General features: G+C 34.3%; 2 protein-coding genes across 8 annotated transcripts in view; one reads left to right on the top strand and one right to left on the bottom strand.

The window, feature by feature from the left end:
* The window catches only part of DNAH7 (dynein axonemal heavy chain 7), a 104,281-nt gene that overhangs the window by 67,960 nt on the left and 10,666 nt on the right, over positions 1-25,655 (top strand). For 5 of the 7 annotated variants that reach the window (XM_021400115.1, XM_021400116.1, XM_021400114.1 and 2 more), the window contains 12 exons: positions 925-1,271; positions 2,486-2,666; positions 3,916-4,113; positions 5,107-5,270; positions 7,790-7,944; positions 8,840-9,030; positions 12,120-12,253; positions 12,752-13,087; positions 15,014-15,140; positions 16,275-16,469; positions 18,528-18,620; positions 24,165-24,341. In XM_021400115.1, coding sequence (XP_021255790.1) covers positions 925-1,271; positions 2,486-2,666; positions 3,916-4,113; positions 5,107-5,270; positions 7,790-7,944; positions 8,840-9,030; positions 12,120-12,253; positions 12,752-13,087; positions 15,014-15,140; positions 16,275-16,469; positions 18,528-18,620; positions 24,165-24,341 — 2,298 coding nt within the window. Of the gene's footprint in view, positions 1-924; positions 1,272-2,485; positions 2,667-3,915; positions 4,114-5,106; positions 5,271-7,789; positions 7,945-8,839; positions 9,031-12,119; positions 12,254-12,751; positions 13,088-15,013; positions 15,141-16,274; positions 16,470-18,527; positions 18,621-23,089; positions 24,342-25,655 lie in introns of those variants that run through there. The other 2 variants (XM_021400112.1, XM_021400118.1) reach the window with 2 other exon arrangements.
* On the bottom strand, positions 18,628-23,093 carry LOC110400323 (baculoviral IAP repeat-containing protein 5.1-like). The gene is made up of 4 exons (XM_021400122.1): positions 22,944-23,093; positions 21,829-21,938; positions 21,251-21,365; positions 18,628-19,813 (listed from the first exon to the last, which is right to left on the bottom strand). The coding sequence occupies exons 1-4, from the start codon at positions 23,079-23,081 to the stop codon at positions 19,628-19,630; spliced, it is 549 nt and encodes a 182-aa protein (XP_021255797.1). The 5' UTR covers positions 23,082-23,093; the 3' UTR covers positions 18,628-19,627.

The following is a 25,655-nucleotide window of genomic DNA, read 5'->3' as shown; positions in this document are numbered from 1 at the left end:
GAACATGAAAGATACGTCTTTCTATCCAAATTGCCAAGGTCTCAGAACTCAAAAAAACTCATGGGCAAACTGTCGAAATCTAACACCAATTGGCAAGACAATGGTGAGATTCTAGAAATCCTTTAATGTGTAAGGTATGTATTCTCTGAGAAAGGCTGGTAGAAAGAATACTTGAATTTCCATGCAGAGTTTTTCTTTGAGAAGGAGTGTTCTTACAGAAATCTTTAGTTTACTAAACTTCTGTTTAATTAGTTGTGCTTGTATGTGTAGAATTATTTTGTTCTTTTACATTATATTTCTATACTTGCATTTTAAACTTTGCTTATTTAATTTTGTACTTGGAGAGCATTATGGTTGGAGACAGTTTTTACCTTATGTTACCCTAAATCTACTAATCCACTGTTGAATCGATTCTGTAAGTTTGGAAATACTGTGATAGAGTCTGAACTCAAGGTTAACGGTGGAACATCTGAACTCCGTAACTGAAGTGCAATGCCCACTGATGATTTAGGAGCAGAAAAAGTACATATAAAAATGAGTTACCGATGAGACTTTTTTTTAATCCTCCAAATTGATTGTTGACTAGATTTCATGTCTTTTTGTTTAGAAGTCAATGTTAGTTTAACATCCATAGCACTTTAAAGAGAGAAAAAGAGTGGTAAAATATATATATATATTTTTCAAAATGAAAGTGAGCTGTATATACATATGAACTACACAAGCTTTTGGTATGAACTTGAGATCATAATATGTTTCAAATTATCAAGAATGAAAATAGTAAATGTACATGGAAAAATATCCTGACAGAAAAAGGCTTATTATTTCTGCTGTAATAGAGGAATTAATTCAAACCTATGTTCAGAGTTCTAAAAGTTGGACGTTTTTCTTTGTTTTGTTTTATTTGTTTGTATGTTTGTTTGTAAGGATATTACAGTGGTTAAGTCTATGAAGAGTCCTCCTGCTGGTGTCAAGCTTGTAATGGAAGCTATATGCATCCTTAAAGGTATCAAGGCAGATAGGATTCCAGATCCAACAGGTTCTGGAAGAAAAATTGAGGATTTCTGGGGTCCAGCTAAGAGACTTCTGGGTGACATAAGATTTCTTCAGTCTCTTCATGAATATGACAAGGATAATATTCCCCCAGCTTACATGGCTATCATAAGAAAACAGTACCTTACAAATCCTGAATTTGTACCAGACAAGATTCGAAATGCTTCCACGGCAGCAGAGGGTCTGTGCAAATGGGTCATAGCCATGGATGTTTATGATAAGTAAGTATATATAAAAACAATAGTTAAAATAAATTCTATTGAAGAAATGATTTTTTTTACACCAAAAGAGATTTGGTATTACTTCTTACCAATGCAAAATTTGTGCAAATAAGCAGTCATAAAGATTCATTCATAGAAAATATCCAATGTTGAGGTGTATTTATCCTTTTTCCTAAATCCTTTTTATTTATATTCTATTCAGTTAGCAAATAAAGTTAGCCTTTTTAGAGTATTGCATAGTGAACAGAGGTATTATTGAAATGTCTTTGGAAGTTTCTGACCCATATCAAGCCCCAAGGATACCTTATATTGCATGTTGTTTTTGATGCGCTGAAAAAATATATGTAGTTTTGATAATGTTTCCTTCTTTGATATATCTGGAACCCACATTTAGCAGTAAATCACCATTGGGTGACTAAAGTCAATTTGAAATTTGAGTCATGGTAAGTAGTGCATGCCTTCACTAGACAGAATGTTAGTCAATGACTAAAATACTAGGAAATGCGTACTTGGTAGAGTGTTGCGTTTGAGAACAACTTCAAACGTTATGGTAACCTATTTTTTGAGAGAAAATTAACTAAAAATGTGGTCTTTAAAGAGGATATGCATCTTAAAAGTAAGAGAGAGGATTAATTAATTATGATGCTGATACTTGTGGAATACTGTTTCATTTCAGCTACGTACATTGTCTTCTTTTTTGGGAAGATATGCAGTATGTTTTCAGTTTTGTGTTGCTTCCAGTGTTCTCCTCATTGAAATATCAGTGGAAGACACCAGAATCCTCAAAACTGGAAAATATATCCTTGGATATGAAAAGCTATTAATTTTTTTGTGGGTTAGCTATTTGCATGTGTGCCATGTATAGGTAACTCAATACAGTTATGTGTTTCTAATGGCATAAATCCATCTGTAATGGATTCTAAATTGTGATCAAATGAGACACAGCTTGGAAGGATAACCATTTTCACTTTAAGGTATTAGTTATTATGGAATATTTTCCAGAAACTGCTGAAGTCATTCAGTAGTAGCACAGAAATAATGAAGTAAATACCAGTTGTCTTCACTTTCTATCGAATAATGAAAAACAGAATGTTGCGTAACTACTGAGTTGCTGACGTTTAACGCAGGAGAAACAAAGGGAACTTTTTTTAGTAGTAATTCTGGAATGAGGGTGTAACTTTCAGGTGTTTAATTTATTCTTTGGCTTTGTTTAGAGTGATAAAAAATGTTGCACCCAAAAAGCTGAAGTTGAATGAAGCTGAAGGAAAATTAAACATTGCTATGGATGGTCTAAGAAAGAAACAAGCTGACCTGAAAGAAGTCCAGGATAAATTGGTTGTACTCCAGCAGACACTGGAATCCAAGAAACAGGAGAAAGCTGACTTAGAAAATCAGGTACATGATGCAAAATATGAACTGTTGTTCCACTGATTTTTCAGCAGAGTTATTTGAAATTTATCAAATGGTATTTTTCTTTTTAACTGCCAATATGTTGTCTTCTAGATTAGCATCTTTTTATTTCAGTGTTATGGTCTTGAAGTTTTGAATGGACAAAGCATGGGGAATGAATGCTTTAAAGTAATGAAAAATGCAGACGTTATGAATTTACTGACACAGCTCTCCTGCATCCTCACTCATATCTGCTTTCTTAGGCAGTGGTTAATTTTCTGTCATTTCAGTGGGTTTGCTTAATCATTAACTTGCAGACCAGTACATTTAAACTGTCTGTGCCAAAACAATTTTGAGATTGTTCATGGTAAACTCTGTTCTTGACTGCATAGCTATTATGTGTGCAAAGACAGGCAATGTTTAGAAGACAGTATTTTTATTTTATGTTTTTAAGATTTGTAGTACAACATCATAATGTTTTGTTACAAGGATACTATCAGAATTTGAAATGGAGCCTGAATTCTTGTCTCTAGTTAAACTCATCTCTTTGTGTATTTCTTATGTATCCTGATAGGGTAGAGTTCAGAAGAAAAAGGAAGGAGTAAACTGCATGAGCAGTTGTTACTGGCATACTGTAAATTGGCTGCTGTGGTTAGCAGGAGAGAGAAGGGATTGGAACAGCAATGAGAGCTGGCAACATTTTCCTCTTTGCTTGAAATGTGTCCATACTAGATAGCAAAGAACTCAAACAAAGCCAGATTAAATGCCTGTTAAATCAAATTGGAAAACTTGGAAAAAACTTGGAAAGTTGTTTTAGATAAAAACCTGCAGTAACAGAAATGCAGATTATATATTCATAAGGATGTTTTTCTCATAGGAAATAACATTAAAGTAATTTGATTGCTTTAATGAGACAGTGATCTCCTTGAGGTGTTTTTGATTTTCTTATGTCATGTAGATCATTTTGTTGACTTAAAACTTTCCATGTCACATTTGGAGCTATTATGAATTGCATGTTTTACGTTGGTTGTCTTTCTTAATTTTGATGAAAACACAGCTGACATTTAATGGGATTCCCTGTGCTGGTAGTGAGATTGTTTTTGTTCTTTAAACATTTCCATTGTAACTAGATGTTTTCTTTATGTTTCATGAAATTGTGTTAGAAAACACCTGCACAGAAAAATTAATTTTGAATGCTTTTAATATTTATCTTTAAAGTGATCATGTAATATAATCAATTTTTTTTTCCCCTAAGGTCGACTTATGCTGCAAAAAAATGCAGCGAGCAGAGGAATTGATTGGAGGCCTTGGTGGTGAGAAAACTCGGTGGAATGAGTCTGCTTTGGAGCTGGCAAGGCAGTACATCAATTTGACTGGAGATATGCTTATTTCATCAGGAATTGTAGCTTACCTAGGAGCATTTACATCCAGCTACAGAAAAGTAATATGCACTGTAATTTCATCCATGTGTTTTGTAATAATCTAAATTTAATTCATTTTTGTTCTAATATAAAGTTTATATTTTGAAATTATTTTTCATAGAGTTCATAGAACTGAAACCATCATAGAATATTGAGTTTTGTGTGTAAGAATCTTATGGGAGATTATTCATTCAGACTTGTATTCATACTTGGCTTTTTTTTTTTTTTTTTGCTCCAAAGTAATTGCCAGTAACTTTATACCTCATGGCTCTGGTCAGTTCTATTCCACTGAGTGGTTTAATTATCCTTACTTTCAGGGAAGATAGAATTAGTGTCTCTTTCTTTAATTCTATATAAAAAGTAGCTCTGTTATATAGCACAATTTGTGCTTGTAACTCTCAGTGAAAAAAAGAAATCCACGCATCTCATTTGAACGCTAGATGTGGATATAAACCTTACTTATTGTTTCTCTCATTTTTAATCAAAGTACTTATTTTGTTCATTTTTCTCTAGAAAATTTTGTACTGTTACAAAATATTGTTTTCTTCATAACATAAATATTTTGATATTACTGTTTTAAATCTTTATAGAGATTGTTTAGAATGTAAATAGATGCAGGTTTTACAAATCCCATTTACATAATTTTTAGAGTCTTCTGCTTTATTCTTATAAGTGCATTTTAAGTAACTCTCACTTTGTGTCTGGGAAAGTAGGACTATTTTTGGTGAAATATTGTAAAGGGTTCTGAACTGTGTTCCTGACGTGTAAATTCTAGTGCAGATGATATTCCTAAGAGATATGTAGAGACATCTCTCACCAAATAAATGTGTATTTCATATATAGCATTTTTAGTGACGTTTTTAGACATCCTATACAGAAGCATGAGTTTCTCTCAATGTGGACTTTTAGTGATCCTGTCTGCAGCACATAGTACAGAAAATGCGTTGAAAAATGCATTTTTAATAGTTCTGGAAATGTTGTAAATGGGCAGAACTTTAGTTAATGTTTGCTTTTTTCTTGTCTAGATGCAAACTAAAGATTGGACATTACTATGTAAAGCCAAAAACATTCCTTGTTCTGATGATTTTTCCTTAACAACTACCTTGGGAGAGCCAGTGGAAATTAGAGCTTGGAATATTGCTGGGTTACCCTCTGACACGTTTTCTATTGATAATGGCATCATTATCTCGTAAGTAAAATAAATAAATCCTAAAATGGATAATTGTTCTTAAATGCTTTCTTACAACGTGTTTTTCTGTTAACTACCTGTGTGGACAGTTTTTCTACTGTTTAAATTGCATAGCTGGTTTAACCATCAAAGTTATAAAATAAATAAATGACTGTAATATTTCAATTCATAAGAAATACTAATAATACCCTTTATAAAGTAAAGTTGTTAAATCTGTGAATTCACTCTCCTCCTTTTTAACTCCTGTGGATTGCTGTAACAATGCCATAATATTTCACAAACATGCTGCATACTGGATTACTCTTCAGTTTGAGATATCCTAAAGTGCTTCACCTGTGCTTTGGACTTTCTCCCGATATGCATAAAGACAGGGCAAAAAAAACCAAAAAACTATATTAACCTTCAAATATATATATCTGCCAAGTATTTATGACAGTGCATTTTTGTTGTTGACCAATACTTTACCGTGGATCGAGTAACTAGAAGCTATTCACAAAAGAAATGAAAAGTGATAAACATTCTATTCTCAAGCTTGGCTTTATCACTATTTCAAAATCATGAACAATGCAAGAACTGAAAGAGTAGAATTTTGAATTCTATTATTGTAGTATAATCAGTAGCTATGGAAGCAATCATCCTTCAAAAACTAAAGCTCTTCTAATTTTAAAGAAACCTGCTATCTGTTACTACCAAGGGGTGGTTCTGCAGAGCTACTGAAGATTATTTTATAAATCTTTCTCTGAGAATAACTTACTTTTTCCCTCAGATCTCACTGGAGATGTTATAGATCTCAACTACTTGTTGACAAACAGTATTTTGCCAAATAGCACAACATCCAGGCTTGTTATGACTAGACGAAGAACCTGTCACTTCTTTCCAGTATGCTTGCCAATTCATAGCTACCGATTTTCAGCTACTAGGTGTTGCTCTTAGGGCAACTGAAGCTGAATTCACCTTGTTTTGATTGGTGTTCTGTTTGTGATTTCTACCCATTTACTTCATTTCACATCTCTTGGCTCTGTATTTTCTGTACAAAGAATAAAAAATTCTTATAACCAGTCTAGTGGCTGTCAAATCTGTTAGCATGTACCTATATAACACGTACGTAACATCTTCTCTGCAGTACTGCATTGCATGAACTTACTGATACAAATCTTTAATTGTTATTACCATTTACGTGAAAATTCTTCTCACTGTTTGAGGAGGCTAATGTTGTGTAACACTGGTGACTGGATACTTCTTTTACTGCAGAGTGAATATTTTCACGCTTAACTAATATTGTATATTAAGCTAACATTTAGAAACGTAGATGTGTGGTTAATAATTCAGCTTTGGTAATTAGGCAGGTGCTGTGAGTGCAATACTAAACAGATGTCAAAGAATAATTCACTAGCTAAAAACCTCAACATATTTTCACTAAACTTTAAAATTAGAATTGATTGTACGTCTGGAAGCAAAACTTCTTGCTGAAGTTTGCAGAGGTATGCTAGGATTATAAATGCAGTAAGTAACTTTGTAAGCAATTACTGTATTAATAATTCAATCACTTAGGCTCAAAAGTTGACAAATGTTAATGAATCCAACAGTTCCACAGTACATCCCATCACATCACTTTTATAAAGCTTTGATCAAAATTCTCTTTGAACTAAGGAAAAGATGATTAGCATTTTAAAACTAAATAATGATATCTCTTAATTTTGAAATATGAGATAAGTTTACCTCAGGTTGAAAATACGTATTATGGTTGTCAATATATGTATATGCCTACATTTTTTTTACGACCTCAAGGAGAATATAAAACGCAACTCCAGCTTTTTATAACAGTACACATATTTTTTATTAAAAAGGAGAATTTAAGAGCTATTCAGAGATATTTTTGGAAATACACACAGTGATTGCTTATGCATTCTCATCAATAAAAAATGATCTTAACAGCGATGAAGCCTTCTGTGGTTGGCTGTTATTAGAGAATCCTTCTTTGGTTAATGTACCTACATGTGGTAAAGAATACTGTAAAAAAAGCTGATAAAGTTGTTATTAAGTCTGGCAAAAATAAAATCTGGAAGTTCTGCCTGTCCATTGCGCTTTAGGATTAGGTTTAAAAGGTGATATCTTTGAAGTATAAAAAGTCTCTTGCATCGAAAATTCTGTTAGTTCACTTGGAAATCCTGACTTATTTCTACTATACTGAAGCTATTCAAAATTTCAAAACTCAGAGCGATCCTTTTATTTTGAAAGTATTATAAAATTAAATGAGATTAATCTTTCTAGGATTTAAGAATTATTATTCTAAGTACTTTCGTTGAAAGGGGGAAATAATTTTTTGTGAGCGAATAACTTGAAGAGTCATGTTTCCTCTTAATCCACTAAAAATTATAGCTGAGTACATGCCTACTAGGATTTCGGACTTACATGCTGTTGTTTTAATGTAAAAAGGAAAAATATTGCTTTAAAAACTACTTTGAGGTAACACTGAAGAGCTTATGTTTCAGCTTTGAAATTTGTATTTTTCCCGTCAGTAATGCAAGAAGATGGCCTCTTATGATAGATCCTCAGGGTCAAGCAAATAAATGGATAAAGAATATGGAAAAAGTCAATAGCTTGCATGTAATCAAGCTCAGTGACCCTCAATTTGTTACAACGCTGGAAAATTGCATTCAGTTTGGCAGCCCTGGTAAGTTATTGAATAATGAAAGTGTAAATTGTGGAAGAACCTGGAGAGGGCACAATTAACTAAAAAATGGAACGCCAGTGAGTGTCAAATGGTTCTGTTTTGGAATCAAATTAGAACTATCATAGTTGATGCCCTCGATTCAGGTTATAAGATAATTCTCAGGAGAAAATGATTCTAATCCTCAATTTAATTGCTATCTTTTAATTGCTCTGTAAGATTTATCACATCTTTATTTTCACGTTACAATCATTTGATTTCTAAAAAGGAATGTTGTTTTTATTTATGTTTTTTTAAGAGTATAAACTACCAGATTGCTAGGCTGGGATCACTTAATGATTTCTCTATCCTGTATAGTAATTTTACTGCAGCTGCTGTACTGTTGTACCCTCAAACATAAGTAAGTTAGTTAATAGAATACATCATGATAATTGCAGCCATTTTTAATGGATAACTGGAGTTCAAGTAAAGAAATGGATTGTTTATTCTCCATTATCTCTCATGATTTTGAGATTCTCATAGACTTAAAGTGAAAGAGAAGCAGACTTGGATACTTGAAGTGATTTCTTTCGGTGGCATGTGGCATATGATTTGGTCCCTTTTTAAAAATGGTAATTTTAAACTGCTGTTCTAATCCATTGGCGGCAGTAATACAAGTTTCAGTTGCTTGTTTGCAATTTAATATAACATTAGGAAAAAATATTAAGGGTACAGTTCTTTAATTCAGTTTTCAGTTGGCTGAATGCTCTAAGAAATATTAAGCATATCTGTAAATACTGCCTGATTAATATTTTTATTTTTTGCACGCTGCTTACTAATAATGTGCATATTGCAAAAAACAGTCATTAAGTAACATAAACGGCAAGATAGCCCTAGTAACTCTTATGTTATGTTGAAGTGCTTCTAGAAAATATTGGAGAAGAACTGGATCCTATTCTAGAGCCACTATTGCTCAAACAGACGTTTAAGCAGTCAGGAAGTATATGCATTTGCCTCGGAGACTCCACTATTGAGTATGCTCCTGAATTCCGCTTTTATATTACAACTAAGCTGAGAAATCCCCATTATCTTCCTGAAATATCTGTAAAGGTGAGAATTTTGAAAGCAAATGTACAACTCTGTTTTAATTTTAGAATGATTCCTTGGCTACAATAGGGAAGATTTTCTGGCATTTGTTGATTCCTCCCCACTTGCCAACTTATTTCCTTCTGGTATTGCTGGAAGACTGGTGTCATATCTCATATCTAATATTTCACCTTGCAATAGGTGCAATAGGAGAAAAGAGTATTTTCATACTCTAAGAAAATGTTTTTTTATTTTAACACCTTTTCTTGTCTGTATCTCTTGATGCTTTTCAGTAACCTCTATTACAAAAGTGTAGACAGAGATTTAATATAGCATTCACATCACATGCAAAATCTAGTTAGACTTTCATATTCAAGATTCTTATTTGTTGTATAGTTAATTTCTGATGTTGTGCCTTGTTTATGAAATATATAAAAATTATTTCCAGATTTTTGTATTTGATAACGATCCTTATATTCAAGGAACAAAAAAAAGTGTTTCCTGTTTTCAAGAATGAAATTGGTGGTTTATTCATTTCAAAATTGCTTGAGAGAAGTATTGCACTTTTTATTCACCACTGCTTTTAAAGAATTTTTAATAGAAAAATATTGCAAATTTACACTGTGGTTAAACACTGTACTGAAATGCAGAATCTTGAAATGAAACTTGGTAAACATGATATTCAGCAACGTGGAAGACTAAGTTAAGTTTCAACTCTGAAGGAGTACTGAAAGCAGGAAAAATGAACAAAACTGCATGAAACGGAATAACTTTTGTTCAGTTCTTTTCTCAAAAAAGATAATTAGTTTCAGGTTCAGAAAAGAAGATGAAATATAAAAGGAAGAGAGCTTCCAAAAGATTTAGTCTTAGAGTATGAATGCATTTAAAATTATATGAAAATAATTTCCTAAGCTTTTTTTTATTTAATAGAATTAAAATCTCCCAGTTGCCAATCAGCAGTTGATACAGAATTCTTTCCACCTCCAGGATATGAGATATTTGTAAAGATGAATCTTTAGTTGGGTTCCATGCAGTCACTTGTTAATTGCTCTAACAAGGACAATTTGCTCTGTGACATTGCTGGATATACACTTAGCTGCACACTAGCCAGCTAAACTGGCTAATAGACAGGAAGAAGTAGGCTGAAAAGTAATATTTAAATATCTTGATCTGAACATAATTGCAACACCCATTGGTGTAATTGTCCTGAAGACCTGAAGATTACCCTGGAGCTAGCTAATGAAAAAAGAGTTTAGAGAAAATAGTTATTGATTTGGCTATCGTATTTTGTGGAAATGATTGTAATGAATTCTGATGTCTTATACAGTGAAGCCTTCAAAGACACGTATAGAATATATTACATGTATTTGCAGTACAGATATATATTTGCAGTTATTAGCCATTCAGAGTATCTTTTCTCCATTTGTAAGATTACTTATCAGAAATTGTGTAATTAAAAAAGCACTAAAAAACCCCATAATTTTCAGCTCTAGGAAAGCTGTCTTATTCATGTCCATTAAAAATATCATTACATCCCTCTGAGAATAAGGAGGAACGTAGACAGCTCTTTGTGCTTAATCCTCAGAGGCTCAGGTATCTGAACCAGCGTGTTTCAGAGCACGGCAGCTCTGACTGAAAGTTATCTCACACAGCTGCTTGCAGCAAACTTTCTGCTTTGAGGAATGGAAGTGGAGTTTCTGAAATACTCCTTCTGTTAATAAACTTTAGATCCCTTTTCTATTTCCCTTTAGGTTACCAGTATTAAAATTGCTAGAGAAGATGGGGAAGAAGTAGGCCACAATGCTTGTGAAGATCTTACTGATTCGTGGTGTCATATATAACTGAACTTCTTCTCAAAATTCCTGTGTGAAAAAGCAGTGAAAGAACCTCAAATGAGGCTTACTGTAACAAATACCTATTAATGATGTATTTTAAGAAAGTTAGAATACTACCCCTCCTAACTTTGCAAGCAAAGCTTATAGAAAAAAGTCTTTGACAACTTGATATTATTAGCGGAAGAAGATTAAGACAAATTGATTTTACAGGTATTTCTGTACCCTAACTAATTGTGAGGTTCAAGGTGAACATTCTTTTGAAATACAAGTCAGTGATCATCTGTGCCTTCCAAAAAAGCCGAAAGAGAATCTGTAGTCACTATAAGATAGTTCCTTCAAGCCAAGACTTTAATCAGTCTTAAACTGATGAGTTGATTTTCTTGGTTTTAAACTACATGCATCAACTGTTTTCTAGCCTCTACTGGTAATGTATTCTTTATCTTTCACATGTAAAATATTACGCATTTTTTGGTGTTTCAACCAGAGCATGTCATTTATTGGATCAGTTCTAAATATGTAATGGCACATAAATTCTTTTAATAAATATATTTTTTTTAAGTCTAATTTTTTTTTCAGTTACTGTTATTTTCTCATGAAAGAGAGAAGATGACATTATGCTATTTCTAAGGTACAAATATCTGTGGCAATAACAAGAGCACAAACTACATGTGAACAGGGCCTTTAAAGGGGGAAAATACATGCTGCAGGGGCAATACTACACTCCAGTGTGTATGTTACCACTTACTTTATGAAAATTTCAAAGATTTTATAATAAGAAGTAAGAAGTTTCTTAAAACTCTAAAAAGTGGTCTGTATTTGTATTTTTCTAAAATACTTTGACAGCATCCCTTTTGTAGAGGGATGTTCAGATTGAACAGATGTGGAGAACAAACATTAACAAATTTATTTACAGAACTTGTACGTTAAGTTGAATCTTCCATTCTTAGAAATCTCTCTGTGAAAGCAATTTGATGCATAAAGGTATCAAATGGGAAGATCGTTCTGTTATGTACAAGTGTTTATTCATGTTACATGGACCAGTCATTTGAAGCATTAATATTTAGAGTCAGTGTAATTTCGAGGAATGAAATGAAATAGTTTTATGGTTAACTTTGTGAGTTAATCCTCGTGTTAGCTTTCCAACACACAATCTTAAACCCTCATCTGCAATTCATTTACTCTCAAATTTTGGTATGACATGATGTTATACAAGCCTCATCCTGTAAATGAGTAAACATTGCATATGGTCACCTCTCAAAACGTCTTTTTTTCTAACAGGTAACATTATTGAATTTCATGATAACTTCAGAAGGAATGCAGGATCAGCTTCTTGGAATTGTAGTTGCAAGAGAAAGACCAGATCTTGAAGGAGAAAAACAAGCCCTCATCCTTCAAGGGGCTGCGAATAAAAGGTATCAAGATAATTTCCCTTGCTAGGGACAGAAGCAGATTGCAGTTTAAGAAAATAAAAACTTAAATAGGGAGATGTGTCATTGATAAGCAAACTTCTGATCCTGTTGTCTGTTTTTATATGTCCCTTTCAAGATGTTATTAACATATGAATTGCTGTCCTCACAAATGTTGATGTTTTACAGATTTTTTTCATTATATGCTAGGTTTGCAATTATTGTACTTGTGGAAGACATCTTTTCCCATAGGTCAAAACATGAAATGTGTAGCATTCAAAATGTGGCGCTTTCTTCCTTTGCATTTACATGAACAATGTCCATTTCTAGTCTGAAATTAGCTTTATTTTTCGGAAATTTAAGCCAATACTTAATAACAAGAACAAAAAAGGTTTTGTTATGTAAGTTGCATAACATGAATAGAGTCTACACATTATCTTCTTTTATGGAAACTAGCAGAAAATGACTGATTTTAATATGCAAAAAATTTGTATTTTATTTTAGGCAACTAAAAGAAATAGAAGACAAGATTTTAGAAGTTCTTTCAGCTTCAGAAGGAAATATTTTGGAGGATGAGACTGCTATTAAGATATTATCTTCTTCTAAAGTTCTAGCTAATGAGATTTCTGAAAAACAATCTGTAGCTGAAGAAACAGAAAAGAAGATTGATGCCACTCGTATGGGCTATCGTCCTATTTCTGTCCATTCATCGATCTTGTTTTTTTCTATTACTGATCTAGCCAACATTGAGCCTATGTATCAATATTCTCTCATGTGGTTTATTAACCTTTTCATCATGTCTATAGATAACTCAGAGAAATCAGAAGATTTACAAACAAGGTAAGAGTGATCATTTGCCATTTGTAATTGGTGATGTATTCTTTGTTACTCTAGAAAAGTTACTGCCATTTCTCCAAGGTGTGCTGTGTCAGGCATTGCATTTTGAAATATTCTTTATATATCTGCCAGATATTTTTCTGGAAGATAATTTATTCATAGAAACAGAATGGTATGATATAATACAAGTGCAACATATTCCAATATTTGTATTTAGTAATTGCTAACTTAGGCCATGTGTGAAATTGCAAAGTATTAGATAGATTAAAATGGTCCACTCACATTAATTTTATATTTAACGTATTGACTTTGTATGCCTTCCAGAAACAGATAAGAAATTTTTTCACACAACTGATTAGAGAGAATGAAGTCTTGTGATGGGGGTTCTTGGCTGTAGAGCTAATAAAAACAAGCCCTGGATTTATTTTACATGTGATCACCATCACAATTATGATCACATTAGGATTATTCAAAATATAACATTGAAGTGAATTATGTACACAGAGATTTTCTTAATAGATCTTTTCAGTATTCCATCACATTAATTAGTAAATTCTACTTTAGTGGCTTATTTGATCTCGAGATCTGTGGATTAAATGTGCAGAGCTTTGCTTCTCTTGCTTAGCTAACTGAATGCTCATTCAGTGAACAAAAAAATAGCTTTTCTGCAGTAGTTTCTCCTATGTAGTTAGTGTTGCAAATTACAATTTCTGAATTACCTGTTACAGTCTATGTTTTATCTAAATTCAAGTAAGGAATAGTACCTGGAAAGGTAGTACTTAATGTATAGCATTTGTTTTAATGGCATACTGTGTTATGAAGGTTATTTTTTCATTAGAATTTAGTCAAGGTCTGTACAGTTTAAGGTCAGCATACCTGTTTTATCAAAGATGCTAAGCATTTAAGTCAGAGTTAGTATTTTGCTATCATATTTGAAACTACATTCAAGTTATCCTTCTGCAAATAAGATAGTCTGTGTTCTATACACCTATCTCTTTGACTTTAAATGTTACATGTTCTTGTCTCAAAAAAAGCCCTGTATGCCTATGTGCCTAAATGAAAGTGAGTGAGCAATAAGAAAAAAAAAAAAAAGTTTTTTACTTATCTTATTTGAAACAAAAACTTTGTGCCAGCAGAACTATAAAGATATGGGACCTGAATTCCAGCTGAACAGTATGCATTCCCAGGGCATGATTAGTGTAAACTCATTTTCACAGTTTTGCCCAGCGAAGACGTAATAAGGCAGACCTGCCAAGGAACAGAAAACTCTGTCAGTTAATAATTCACGTAGGATTTTTTGTCTTGGGTTGTCTCCACTAATCAGATGCTTTTCGCTACATGCTCTGAGCTGAGATTCTTATATTCTTCGTCATTCTTTTCTTTGTTTGAAATAATCATGCAAATTCAGGCACTCAGTTTCCAACCATCTGAATGGGTTTTTTTGCTATTTTGACTATTCTAACTTACATCTTGCTGAAACGATGACCACCGAAGCTGTATAGGTGGCCTCCTTTTTTTTTTTTTTTAAAAAAAAGAATTATTGATAGTCATAATTTTTCCATATATTTGCATCATAGTGTCTGTAGAATGGGGAATGGATTTCAGAAGGTGATTAAAAATCAGCTGTTTGGATTTCGGCCATGATATTTTTGTTCATAATGAATTTTAAGATCATTGTTCTTTTGTGCACTTCCGAAGGAGACCTCTCATTTCCTCCAAAAATGTGTTGTGGAGTCGTAATGTTGTTTTCTTTTTTTGTTGTTGTTGTTTTTGGTTTTTATTATTTGGTCACAAATTGATACACACATTTAATGATTGAGAGTTTGTTAGAACAAAGGGGATCCAATTTATTTGTAATAGGTTTCAAAAATGCACAGGTTTTAAGTATGATATTAATAGAAGATTGGTTTTTTTTCCTGACACTTGTAGGTTGAAGATTCTCAAGGATCATTTCACTTACTCACTTTATGTCAATATCTGTCGCTCACTGTTTGAAAAGGACAAGCTGCTCTTCTCTTTTTGTCTAACTGTGAATCTCCTGAAATATGAAAAATTGGTAAGTAATTAAAAATGATATGCAGTTTAGTCTGATACATATTAGATTGCATGTTCAAACTACCAGCCATATGAATTCGGAGGATAAAATAGGAAAATAAGTTTATATATAATAATAATATTTAATCCACAATATTGTTGTATTTGATTTTAATAAATAATTATAAGAATTGAAAAAGATTCTCTAGAATAAAATAAATATAAGGCAAACAGATCTGGCAAAACTGTACTAGATGATAATAGTTTTTCTAGACATTATTTAAACCTAAGTCCAGCCTACATTATTCTTAGGGTTAATGTTTTACAAAATTTTACTATAATGTATTGTGAGTTCTAAAAGCATATAAAATAAATTGTAACCCGTAATTTAAGAAATTACTCATCTTTTTCACTTAAAGTGTTAAATGTTCTTAATTTTTACAAAGAATTCCTGAAAAGCAAACCTTTGTACCGTCTGAATTTTATTAACTTTTAGTAATTCATTACAAAATACTTCTTTACTAGGGTTTTTCTTTTTTTTTCCTTTTTAATTCATGATGAAATACACCTGTTTTAACCTCATTATCTGCAAAGCAGTACTTAAAATTGCTTGGTGGTTTCACAGTATAATGGAAGCATTTAAATGAATACTTTCAAGAGCTGACAGTAATGGACAAGTGACTTGGATTTACACAATTCAAGCCATCAAAGTTCTGAGATAAAGGAATATTGAGAAAGGAATGAGACAGGAAATGGACTGATACTTGTTTCTCATATTTGGACTTGCATTATAGTAAAAAAGGTGTCAAACTGCACTGTTCCCTGAAATATTACCAGGATGGATTCTGTTTTGTTTGTTTGCTTTTTCCACTTCAGAATTTTGGGAATTAAGAATGACTCTAACAAAGACAGCTTTGTCTAAAACTGTTAATTCCTCCAGTTTAGGAATGCAGATGGATTCTAAAATCATCTTATATCTTAAGTTTTTAAGTTCTTCAAATTCATTTTTAACTGAAAACTATACACTAAACGCTTTGGGTAGGAATCTTTTTCAACTAGTCTAAGAAATCAGGTAAGTGTGTTGATTTCCTATAGAATGTACTAAAGTGATTAGATTTTATTTATTTAGTTTTGAGAACAGTGTTTTTCTCTGTAGATTAATGAGGATGAGTGGAAATTTCTGTTGACTGGTGGCATAGGTTTGGACAATCCCTTCTCTAATCCATGCACCTGGCTTCCTCCACAATCATGGGATGAAATTTGTCGGCTTGAAGACTTGCCATGCTTCACAAACATTCGTAAGGATTTTATACGACTTAAAGATGGATGGAAATTGGTATATGACAGCTTGGTATGTTAACATTCCTGATTGCTTGCTTTCATAAGTTAATTAACACACTGAATATATTTATTCAGGGAAAATAAAGTGTTGTCATTTTATAGCATCTGTTCCTGCGTGTATGAATTTAAGCAAATGGTGTGTAGTGGTAGATTATTGCCAATTTGTCAGGTTGCTTCTGAATAGCAGGTTATGATTTGAATTGGGCTGGCATAAAAGACAGCAGAAGATGCAGAAGTAAGGTGACAGTGAAATTTGTTACATTGAGGGCAACCACTGTGTCTTGTCAGTCTATCCTTTTGTTCACCATGCTTTGAGGATGCCTTTTTGTACTGTTATGTAGTATTCAGCTTTTCTGGGTAAATTTAAAAAAACAATAACAACAAAAACAACTGTTACTTTGTAGAGACACTCAGGTGGGATTTAGGAGACCTGTGTTCTATTCCAGCTTGGAGAGTGACAGATAGGCATGAATGATTTCTTTATACATTTTCACTACTGTTTGCTTAAAGTCTAAGCTCTTTAGATGAATTTCAGTCCACATTTTGTCACTTGCTTTGTCTTACTATCAACTTTACTTGGTGATTGTTTTACCATACTGCTCCTCTTCTTGATACACTGAGTGCTCATACACATAGTTCCTCATCAAATCATAGAATTGCAGGGACTGGAAGGGACCTCAAGAAATCATCGCATTGATTCCAACCCCCTTGCCAAAGCAGGCTCCCTAGACCAGGTTGCATAGGTAGGTGTCCATGCGGGTCTTGAACGTCTCCAGAGAAGGAGACTCCACAACCTCCCTGGGCAGCCTGTTCAGTGCTCTGTCACCCTCACCGTGAAGAAGTTCTTATGCACATTTGTGCGGAACTTCCTCTGCTTCAGTTTGTGGCCATTTCCTGTTGCCACACACCACTGAAAAAAGTCTGGCCTCAAAAGGATTTTAAAAGCTACTATTTTCCAGTAGTAACTATGCCTGACCATAACTGCTTCCAACATTGAAATCATACTGTCTGTTTATGCTAGTCCATTGAACCACTTTTCTTACCATTCCTTAAATGAGGAGAGTATATCAATATACAGCTAAATAGCCTGTGACTTGTTATACTCAATTTTCTTCAGTGGCACGACTCAATACAGTCTTCAGTGCAGCCTTTGCTCCTTAGTGTTTCTTAACAGTCTCAGTGACATCAAACTAGCACATTTCTAGCCAAACTGCTCACTAGTTGTTATACTTTTAATTGTGAGGTACTTATTTTCCCCATATTTTAATTGAAAAATAATACAGCGTTCTGGATTCCAATCTTAATTTAAGTGTTATGCAGATGGGTGAAGGAGAGGGTCATAGTCCAGGTCCTTTGCTAAATGTAAGCTCTATTGTGACTTGATTTGCTAAATCAAAGTTGCTCAGAATCTGGAGTTCGTGCAGGTCTGCCAGCATACCTCTGTGCCCAGACCTCTACAATCAAGCCTAAGAGGTTCCCCAGCACAGCTGTAATACCAATGGCCAGCTAGTGCTGTACTTAGTAAGTTAACATACACCACACGCTTATTGGTATTCCAATCTAGTAAGTGCTGTCATATAGCTGGAATATTCATAAGCCATTTACAGAATAAGTTCCAGTGCATTCTTTGACTCAGCTTTCCATTTTCTCTTCACTGAGATGCAGCCTAAATCCTGATTATCAAGTAATATAGAATGTGATTTCGATTGATAAGGTTATCATTGCAAAATAAGAGATTACCATCATAATTAAGCTCCAACATGCAGGAAGGAGGTGGAATACAGTTTCAGGTTTCCTGCATCTTATCACTCTTCTACTTTCTTCCTAGAGAAGGGAAGAACTGGGATTGTTGTATTTTAAACACCTTAAAACTATTAACTTCTCTACTGCAGTAGAAACTTCCTAGATATATTTAGTGTGTTTTTTTCCTTATGTTTAATGCTTTTTTTTTTAAATCAGTCCCATTCCTGAAAATTAATAAGAAGTACATCATGAATTGATGTATCAAGTTAAGATATTTGGTAATTCACAAATGTTCTAGAGAAAACTGAAATACATATGTTTTTAGGATCCTCAGCATGAGGATTTTCCTGCAGAGTGGCAAGAAAAGTTGGGAGAGTTCCAAAGGATGCTTGTCATTCGCTGTCTGAGACCTGACAAGGTAGGTACAAGGCTGCCATCTTATTGAAAAGAAATCCATGTGTGTTTTAGAAACCAAAAGAATGTGCAAGTATGTATTTCAACCGAGTTGCAGTGGTTTAGCACCAGCAGGTAGCTAAGCACTATGCAACCACTTGCTCAGTACTCACTATGGGATAGGGGAGAGAACTGGAAGGGTAAGACTGTGAAAGCTCATGCTGAAGTAGTCTGTTTACCAGGTAGAAATCAAATGCCATCATTTCAAACATACCCTCTCCTCCTTCTTTACTCTAACTTTTATGGTTGAACATGACAATACAGCATGGAATATACCTCTGGTTAGTCTGGACCAGCCACATCCCCTCCCAGAAAATTGAAAGCGCAATGAACAGACTTCTTAATACAGAAGGATAAGCCTTCAGCTTTTGTTAAATTTCAGTGTGTACACCAAAATCTGAGCATTTCCAGTTCAAGGTTGTCTTACAAGCCTAGAGACTTTGCTTTTTTAATATGTCTGACAATTTGGCTTGCATGATTTTTTAATGTCACTATCTATAGTCAATTAGACTGTTCTAGGAAGATAATTTAACAGTAGCATAGACACTTAAGTAGTAAATACTGCAGACACCCAAGACCATTTTGTTCTTTGGAAAGTATTTTTATGCTGCACTGTTTGGACTGTCTAGCTCAAAGGCTTGAATATGGCATAGATCGCAACAGGTGCTCACCATTATTCATCTTTATTCAAGAAAAATCAGCCTACTAAAACCAAGATACAAGTATTTGCTTATATATTTTTCATATATTCACAGGTTTTTGGGACTAGTATTAGCCCATGCCTAGCCCTGACAAAGCATTTTGTGAAAGACGGGAGTATAAACAATTATGACTTCTGGTCTAGAGAGTCTACTAAAAATTTCTCTACACTTCCTCACACAACTGTTCAGCTTAATATTAGTATTTAAATAAGAATAAAAATATTTTTACTGTATAAAGAAGATAAAAAATGTCAGAGTCAGACATTACACTTTACTTCTGGACTTGTTTGGACTGGTAGTATGAACTTTCAGAAGGCTGGCAAGTTGGATCAGCTTGGAGAGGCACTGGCAGCTGTGGCGTATATTGATGTTTGGAGACAAAGTTATCCACAAGACGCTTCCTAGTTGCGGCAACTTCTTCTTCAAAGGAGTTTATTATGCTTCTGCCAGTTTTGCACTTAAAGCAAAGCAGAAGATTGAGATTTTCAGCTGAGTAACTTAACTGTCCAATTCAAATTGGTTCGGAACTTAGATCCTCAAGAACTCATTAATCTCCTAGTAATCCTAGCTTAGAAGTCTACTTTTGATGACCAGTACCACTGTCTGAACAGTGCACAGTGGTTTGTCAGATACTTCATATGCATATTGCTATTTCATTCAGAAATTCTTCCACCAGCCTTGCCAGTGGTGTTCAGTTCAGTGATCATTTTTTGGGTATATTTAGCATACATGCATGTCATGAGCCCATTGTTGAGCTATGTTCTAAACTGCGTCCAGGAGAGAGTCTTCATGCCTCTCTACACAGAAGAAAACTAAATTGATCTTCCTTCTCAGGAAAAATACATTAGGATATCAGTGCTTCAAGATAGCAGATTTCTGTGGATTATCCCTAGCAGGTAGCACTCTAAGCTATTAGTTAAGGCATTACTGGGGAGAAAGTGTCCATACTTGAGCCTGCCACCTCTAGTTTTCTGAATTCTGTACATAAAACCCAGACCCTTTTTGTACTTGGAAAATTGCTCTAAATCATCCACTCCTCATGTATAGTTAGGTAATATCTCTTTTACTCTTAGTCCACCTGAGATATCAGACTGTTTCCGCTAAAGCAGACTGTTCCTATTTTTAGGTATTTGCATGTTATTTATACTTGATAAAATCTTGACAACCACCAGGTATGTTTTCAATATTGAACATTATCAGCAAGATAAAGATCTATTGTGTAAATCCATCGAGAGGTTAGATGAAGAATAAGGGGAACAGTAATTGTGCCCCATCAGAGATTTTAGCTCACTTGGCTCTCTATTATTATCCATAGGATTAAGAGATCATATATCAAAGGCCATTAATTAAAACAGCTCAGTTACATGTGCTTTGGTAAATGTCACCACTATGGCCTGCACAAATACTGTAGGGAGGATTAGAACTTAGAACTGTGAATCATTTGAAATAAGCTTGAAAGCCTCACAGCGTAATTTGACAGTGATTTTGTGTAAAGCTAGACAAAAAGCAGCAGTCTGACCAAATTTTGTCGTGTCACATGTCTGTGTACATGTGTTATACTTCCTTTCTGAGAAAGATAGAGCTGCTAATTGTAGTTTCTAGGAAAGATTATCACATCCAAGATAATTTTTCTAGTGTATTGAGTTGTTGGACAAACAATTCTAATGGAACCAAGTTTTCTTCCAGAAGATGAGCAATAGACTAGGTTTTGAAAATGATATAGGTGCAGGTTTCTTAGTCAGTAATGCATGTTAGTTATCACTTCAGAGTTAGTCCCATTCTGGCATTACACCATCATTCCTTTCCCAGTGTTCAACTATCTTAAAAAAGGAATTTTTTTTTTTTTTTTAAACAGTCTAGCCTTCCATCTTAACATTATTTGGTTAACACTTACAAGGAAGGTTCTTAGCCGTGTCATCTCTAGCATGTAGTACTCCTCCATTGTCAGGTCATCAAACCGCTTAGTAAGAGATAGAAAGCCACAGCTGCGACGTTTGGCATGTTCCTCCCTGCAGTGTAAGCCCAGAATAAGAACAAATACTAAAATCAGGAAAGTTACACTTCAAGATGAAAAAACTGGACAGGTCTCCTCAGTATTTCTATCTATGAGTGGAAGAGGTATTTCACAGAAAACATCTGAAAAAGATTTCAGCAGATCTCAGATAAAAACTAGTTACATGAATTGTGAGTGAGAAAGAGTACAAGGCAAGATTTAGACTGACTCTACAATGTTGAGAGAAACCATCTTCTGCTTTCTGAATCAAAAACATTCTCTTTGGATGAAAAAAAGAGAAATGAAAAATTGCATGGAGTATAATTAACAAGTATTACAAGGTACAAGGTATGATAAGCTTCCAGTAGGCTTCAGTTTAGTGAAACGCTAGAGAAACTGCTAATTTTGTAATGAATAAGGGGATGTTGTCAAGGAAATTTGGAGGAATACATAAAGAACATTGTTACACCTGTGCTTACCATGGGTCATCATTTGGTTCCCAGCCCTCCAGTTCTATCAAGCAAAAGAAACATTTTGCCACATCTGGTTCATTTGCATTTTGACAGTGGATAAAGCCCGCCTTTGCCATCTGCAAGTGACAGTTCAGAAGTTTAGAGCTTCATCCAACACACTGCTCATACTCACATCAAGATGTTCCAGAGAACTTGCAATAATGCCTTTCCCCACCATATTTATCAGCGCAGAACAAGCTGAAAAAAGTTTTAAGAGCAAGAACTGCAAGCAGGGAAATCATCAACTAGTAAAGGAACAAGGAATAGTTTAGGAGTAGTGAACAGATTTCTGCATAGTTGTTTGCATTGTTGTTATGTTTGCAGGCTACTAGAGTACCTTTGTTGTTTCAGTGATTAGCTAGTGAACCTACACAAGCATTCTGCTAGCAGTGCGTGAGACCTGCTGTAGCCAGGAATAAAAAGATATATATTTTTTTTTCAGAGAAAAAACATAGCATAAGGCCATGGCCACAGAGAACCCTTAAATATGAACTATGTGAGTAAAGTACTACATCTTCCTGTCAGTTTAGAATCACATCTGGTGAGAACACTAAAAATAGTTTTTCAGTTATCAAGCTTCACATCTTAGAGAGCTCCTGTAGCATGACTTAGCTGAGATCTAGCCCAGATGTTTGATATACGTGCCAAAACAGAAGCATGGTCTCTTTTTTTCAATGTTCAAGTTGAAATCTGCAGGGACATGAGCATTAAGTTTTCTAAAACTAAAATGATTTTAACTTCTGATTTAAGTGGTAATCATTCTGCTACTTCTTCCTTCCTGCTGGATGAATACTAGGCAGATTTCAGAAACAAAAATCTGCAAGTAGAAACACCATGCAACACAAAAAGTTACAAAAACAAAAATTAAAGCTAGACCAGTGAGCTGAACACATAAACCTGCAGTCATCCTATTACAATACCTCCGAGCAGGGGGAGGATGGAGCATTCAGCTTTTAATCTCAGGCTGAATAGAGGTTCACAACTTTCCTTGAACATGAACATACTAACGCAAGTGACTTCACATTCAGTCACGTAGTATACCAAAAATAAGATGTAGTCAAAGCATCCATATTCAGACTTACATTCTCTGGAGTGCACTTGCAGTTCTTTACAAAAGGCCAATTGGTGAAGGTTTTTAAACGGTTTTCATAGTCATACATCTCTTTAAAATCACTCAAAAGCCTTGAAGACGAAACAAGCTCTTTCAAAAGCACCTCCATCTCTACAGCCTGCAAGGAGTACAGCTCAGAGCCCACTACTTTCTTGCTCTTCAATTTAAGGTACTGTACTAATTGGTGACACATTGCACCTGTAAAGCAGAGTGGGCTTTAAAGTAAGTAAAAACACAGGTGAGTGTAGAGTGTGATAACTGAGAAATTAACCTGCTGTTGTTTCCTGTCATATGTATGTAATCTCTCACACCGTATATTTATTAACTGAAATGATTTTAATGCAGTATGAAAGCTACAGAATTTATAATTGAAATGTCAAAAATATAAGTGAAAAGCTCATAGAAATTCAGCAATTTCACATATAGTTTACATTGAAACAATTAAAAATACATTGATTTCAACAAAAATTGTTGAACTAATATTGGTGTTTTTGAAATGTTTTGTATTTCTTGGATTTCATGTTCAGAGATCAAAATCTTAGTACTATGTTTGCAGATACTGTTGGAATTCTTTAAAGGTGAAATGGTAATTATACAATATTCAGCATGTGTTTTGAGGTACACCAAACAACAGACAGATAAAACAAAGTGATATGTAAGAGAAATCTATCTGTAAGTGTTTACAGGATCAAAGCTTCAAACTGTCTTATTATAAATTGTCTCTCATTTTTGGTACTGAGCCTGCTTAACTTCAGTAGGAAATCAAAAGACCAGTGTGTAGAACGCTGTCATACACAGCAGCTTCCTAAGCCAGGATATTGTCACTTTTGAAACAAACTCAATTAGGAGATTTGAAAATTTAAATCCTCTCCATGATACAGATGGAGTGCATGCAGGAAGAATTCTAGCTTCTTATACCAACACATTAGTCTGTCCAGATATGGGACAGAAATGATACTAAGGGTCACTTGTATAGGACTTCCTATTTCAACCATCTTAGAGCTTGACATAGCTATGAGACTATTTTGGCCTCAATTTATACATACTAAATCATGATTTCTCTGGGACTTTACTTGTGCCTAATTTTCTGTGTTGCAGTACTCTCCTTGTCATTTATATTAAACTGTTCAAAGTAACATATTAATACTTATACATAAATAGGATATTCAAATTCTGTTTCTCCTTTTTCTAGATAATACCAATGGTGCAGGAATTCATCATTCACAACCTGGGCCGCCCATTTATTGAGCCACCTCCATTTGATTTGTCAGGAGCATTTTCTGACAGCCACTCTTGTGCACCACTGATATTTGTACTTTCTCCTGGTGCCGACCCCATGGCAGCACTCGTTAAGTTTGCTGATGATCAGGTGTTGTAGTATCTCTAGACTTTTTTAAGATAGATGATGTATTTGTGTGTGTGTTTGCATGTTTCTATGAACAACTATTTAAATAAAAGTTGAAATGCCAAAGTAAGCTCAGAAACCTGTTCTTAGGTGCTTCAAAACACGTTGAAACTGATCTCATGGTTCTCCTTAACACAAAACATTAAATAATGCAGGTGGATTGTTTTTAGGAAGCGTTTGTCTATTGTTTGGAAGTATTTTTATATTAAATATTTTGGTATATTCTATAATGCTGAGATGTCCTGATCTATTTAATTAGCTTGTGTAATTTCAAATGGAAAATGGAAAAAAAAAGATAACGGCTTAAACTTTCACTGTAATGAATCATATCTGAAAAGGGTGTTTTTTCGAATAAGCATAATATGCTCTTTTTTTTATAACTTAACTGACAGACAATGTAGTAATATAGGATCTTAGGATCGTGGGTGGCATTTACACCTCAGAATTCAAATGTGGATTTTTGTTGGCTTTGACTATTATTATTATGGCATTTAATACAAACATACATGGCATTTAAAACAAACAAAAAATCCCAGTAGAATAAATTACAAGAGAAAAAAATTTCTCTTGTAAAAGAATATTGTTAATATAAAGTTGCTAGGTTTTGGTAAGGTATATTTCTTGCACTGCTTGCCTGTGACTGCCAGAATTCTTTGCTCTTGAGAGAAAAGTTGAGGGAACTGGGCTTGTTTAGTTTGGAGAAGAGAAGGCTCCGGGGAGACCTCATTGTGGCCTTCCAGTACTTGAAGGGAGCATATCAACAGGAGAAGGTATGACTGTTTACATGGGTCGATAGTGATAGGACAAGGGGGAATGGTTTTGAACTAAGACAGGGGAGGTTTAGGTTAGATATTAGGAGGAATTTTTTCACGCAGAGGGTGGTGACGCACTGGAACAGGTTGCTCAAGGAGGTTGTGGATGCCCCATCCCTAGAAGCATTCAAGGCCAGGCTGTATGTAGCTCTGGGCAGCCTGGTCTAGTGGTTGGCAACCCTGCACACAGCAGGAGGGTTGAAACTACCTGATCATTTTGGCCCTTTTCAACCCAGGCCATTCTATGATTATGATTCTATGAAATTTCCAGCCACCAAGCTGTAAATGCATCCTCCATTTTATAGCAGGTTGTCTACATCCCTGAAGAGCATCCTGTTTTCAGGAGTATTTTGTAACTGTTAGAACTGTAAAGCTCAGAATTAAATGGATGTGTAGTTGGAGCATTTCATTGGCAGATGATAGATCAGAGGTTTCAGTCAACTGGAGTGACATGAAAAAAAGTTTT

This window comes from Numida meleagris, chromosome 5, assembly GCF_002078875.1.
Source record: "Numida meleagris isolate 19003 breed g44 Domestic line chromosome 5, NumMel1.0, whole genome shotgun sequence".
Lineage (NCBI taxonomy): Eukaryota > Metazoa > Chordata > Aves > Galliformes > Numididae > Numida > Numida meleagris.
Note: the sequence above shows the minus strand (reverse complement) of the source record. Positions and strands in the feature narration are given on the sequence as shown.

Coding starts and splice junctions, on each gene's coding strand:
- LOC110400323 (XM_021400122.1), bottom strand. CDS start 23,081: ATGGAGGTGCTTTTGAAAGAGCTTGTTTCGTCTTCAAGGCTTTTGAGT. Junction 21,939..22,943: donor GCAAGTGCACTCCAGAGAAT/GTAAGTCTGAAT, acceptor TGTCACTTGCAG/ATGGCAAAGGCGGGCTTTAT. Junction 19,814..21,250: donor CACGGCTAAGAACCTTCCTT/GTAAGTGTTAAC, acceptor CTTTGCTTTAAG/TGCAAAACTGGCAGAAGCAT.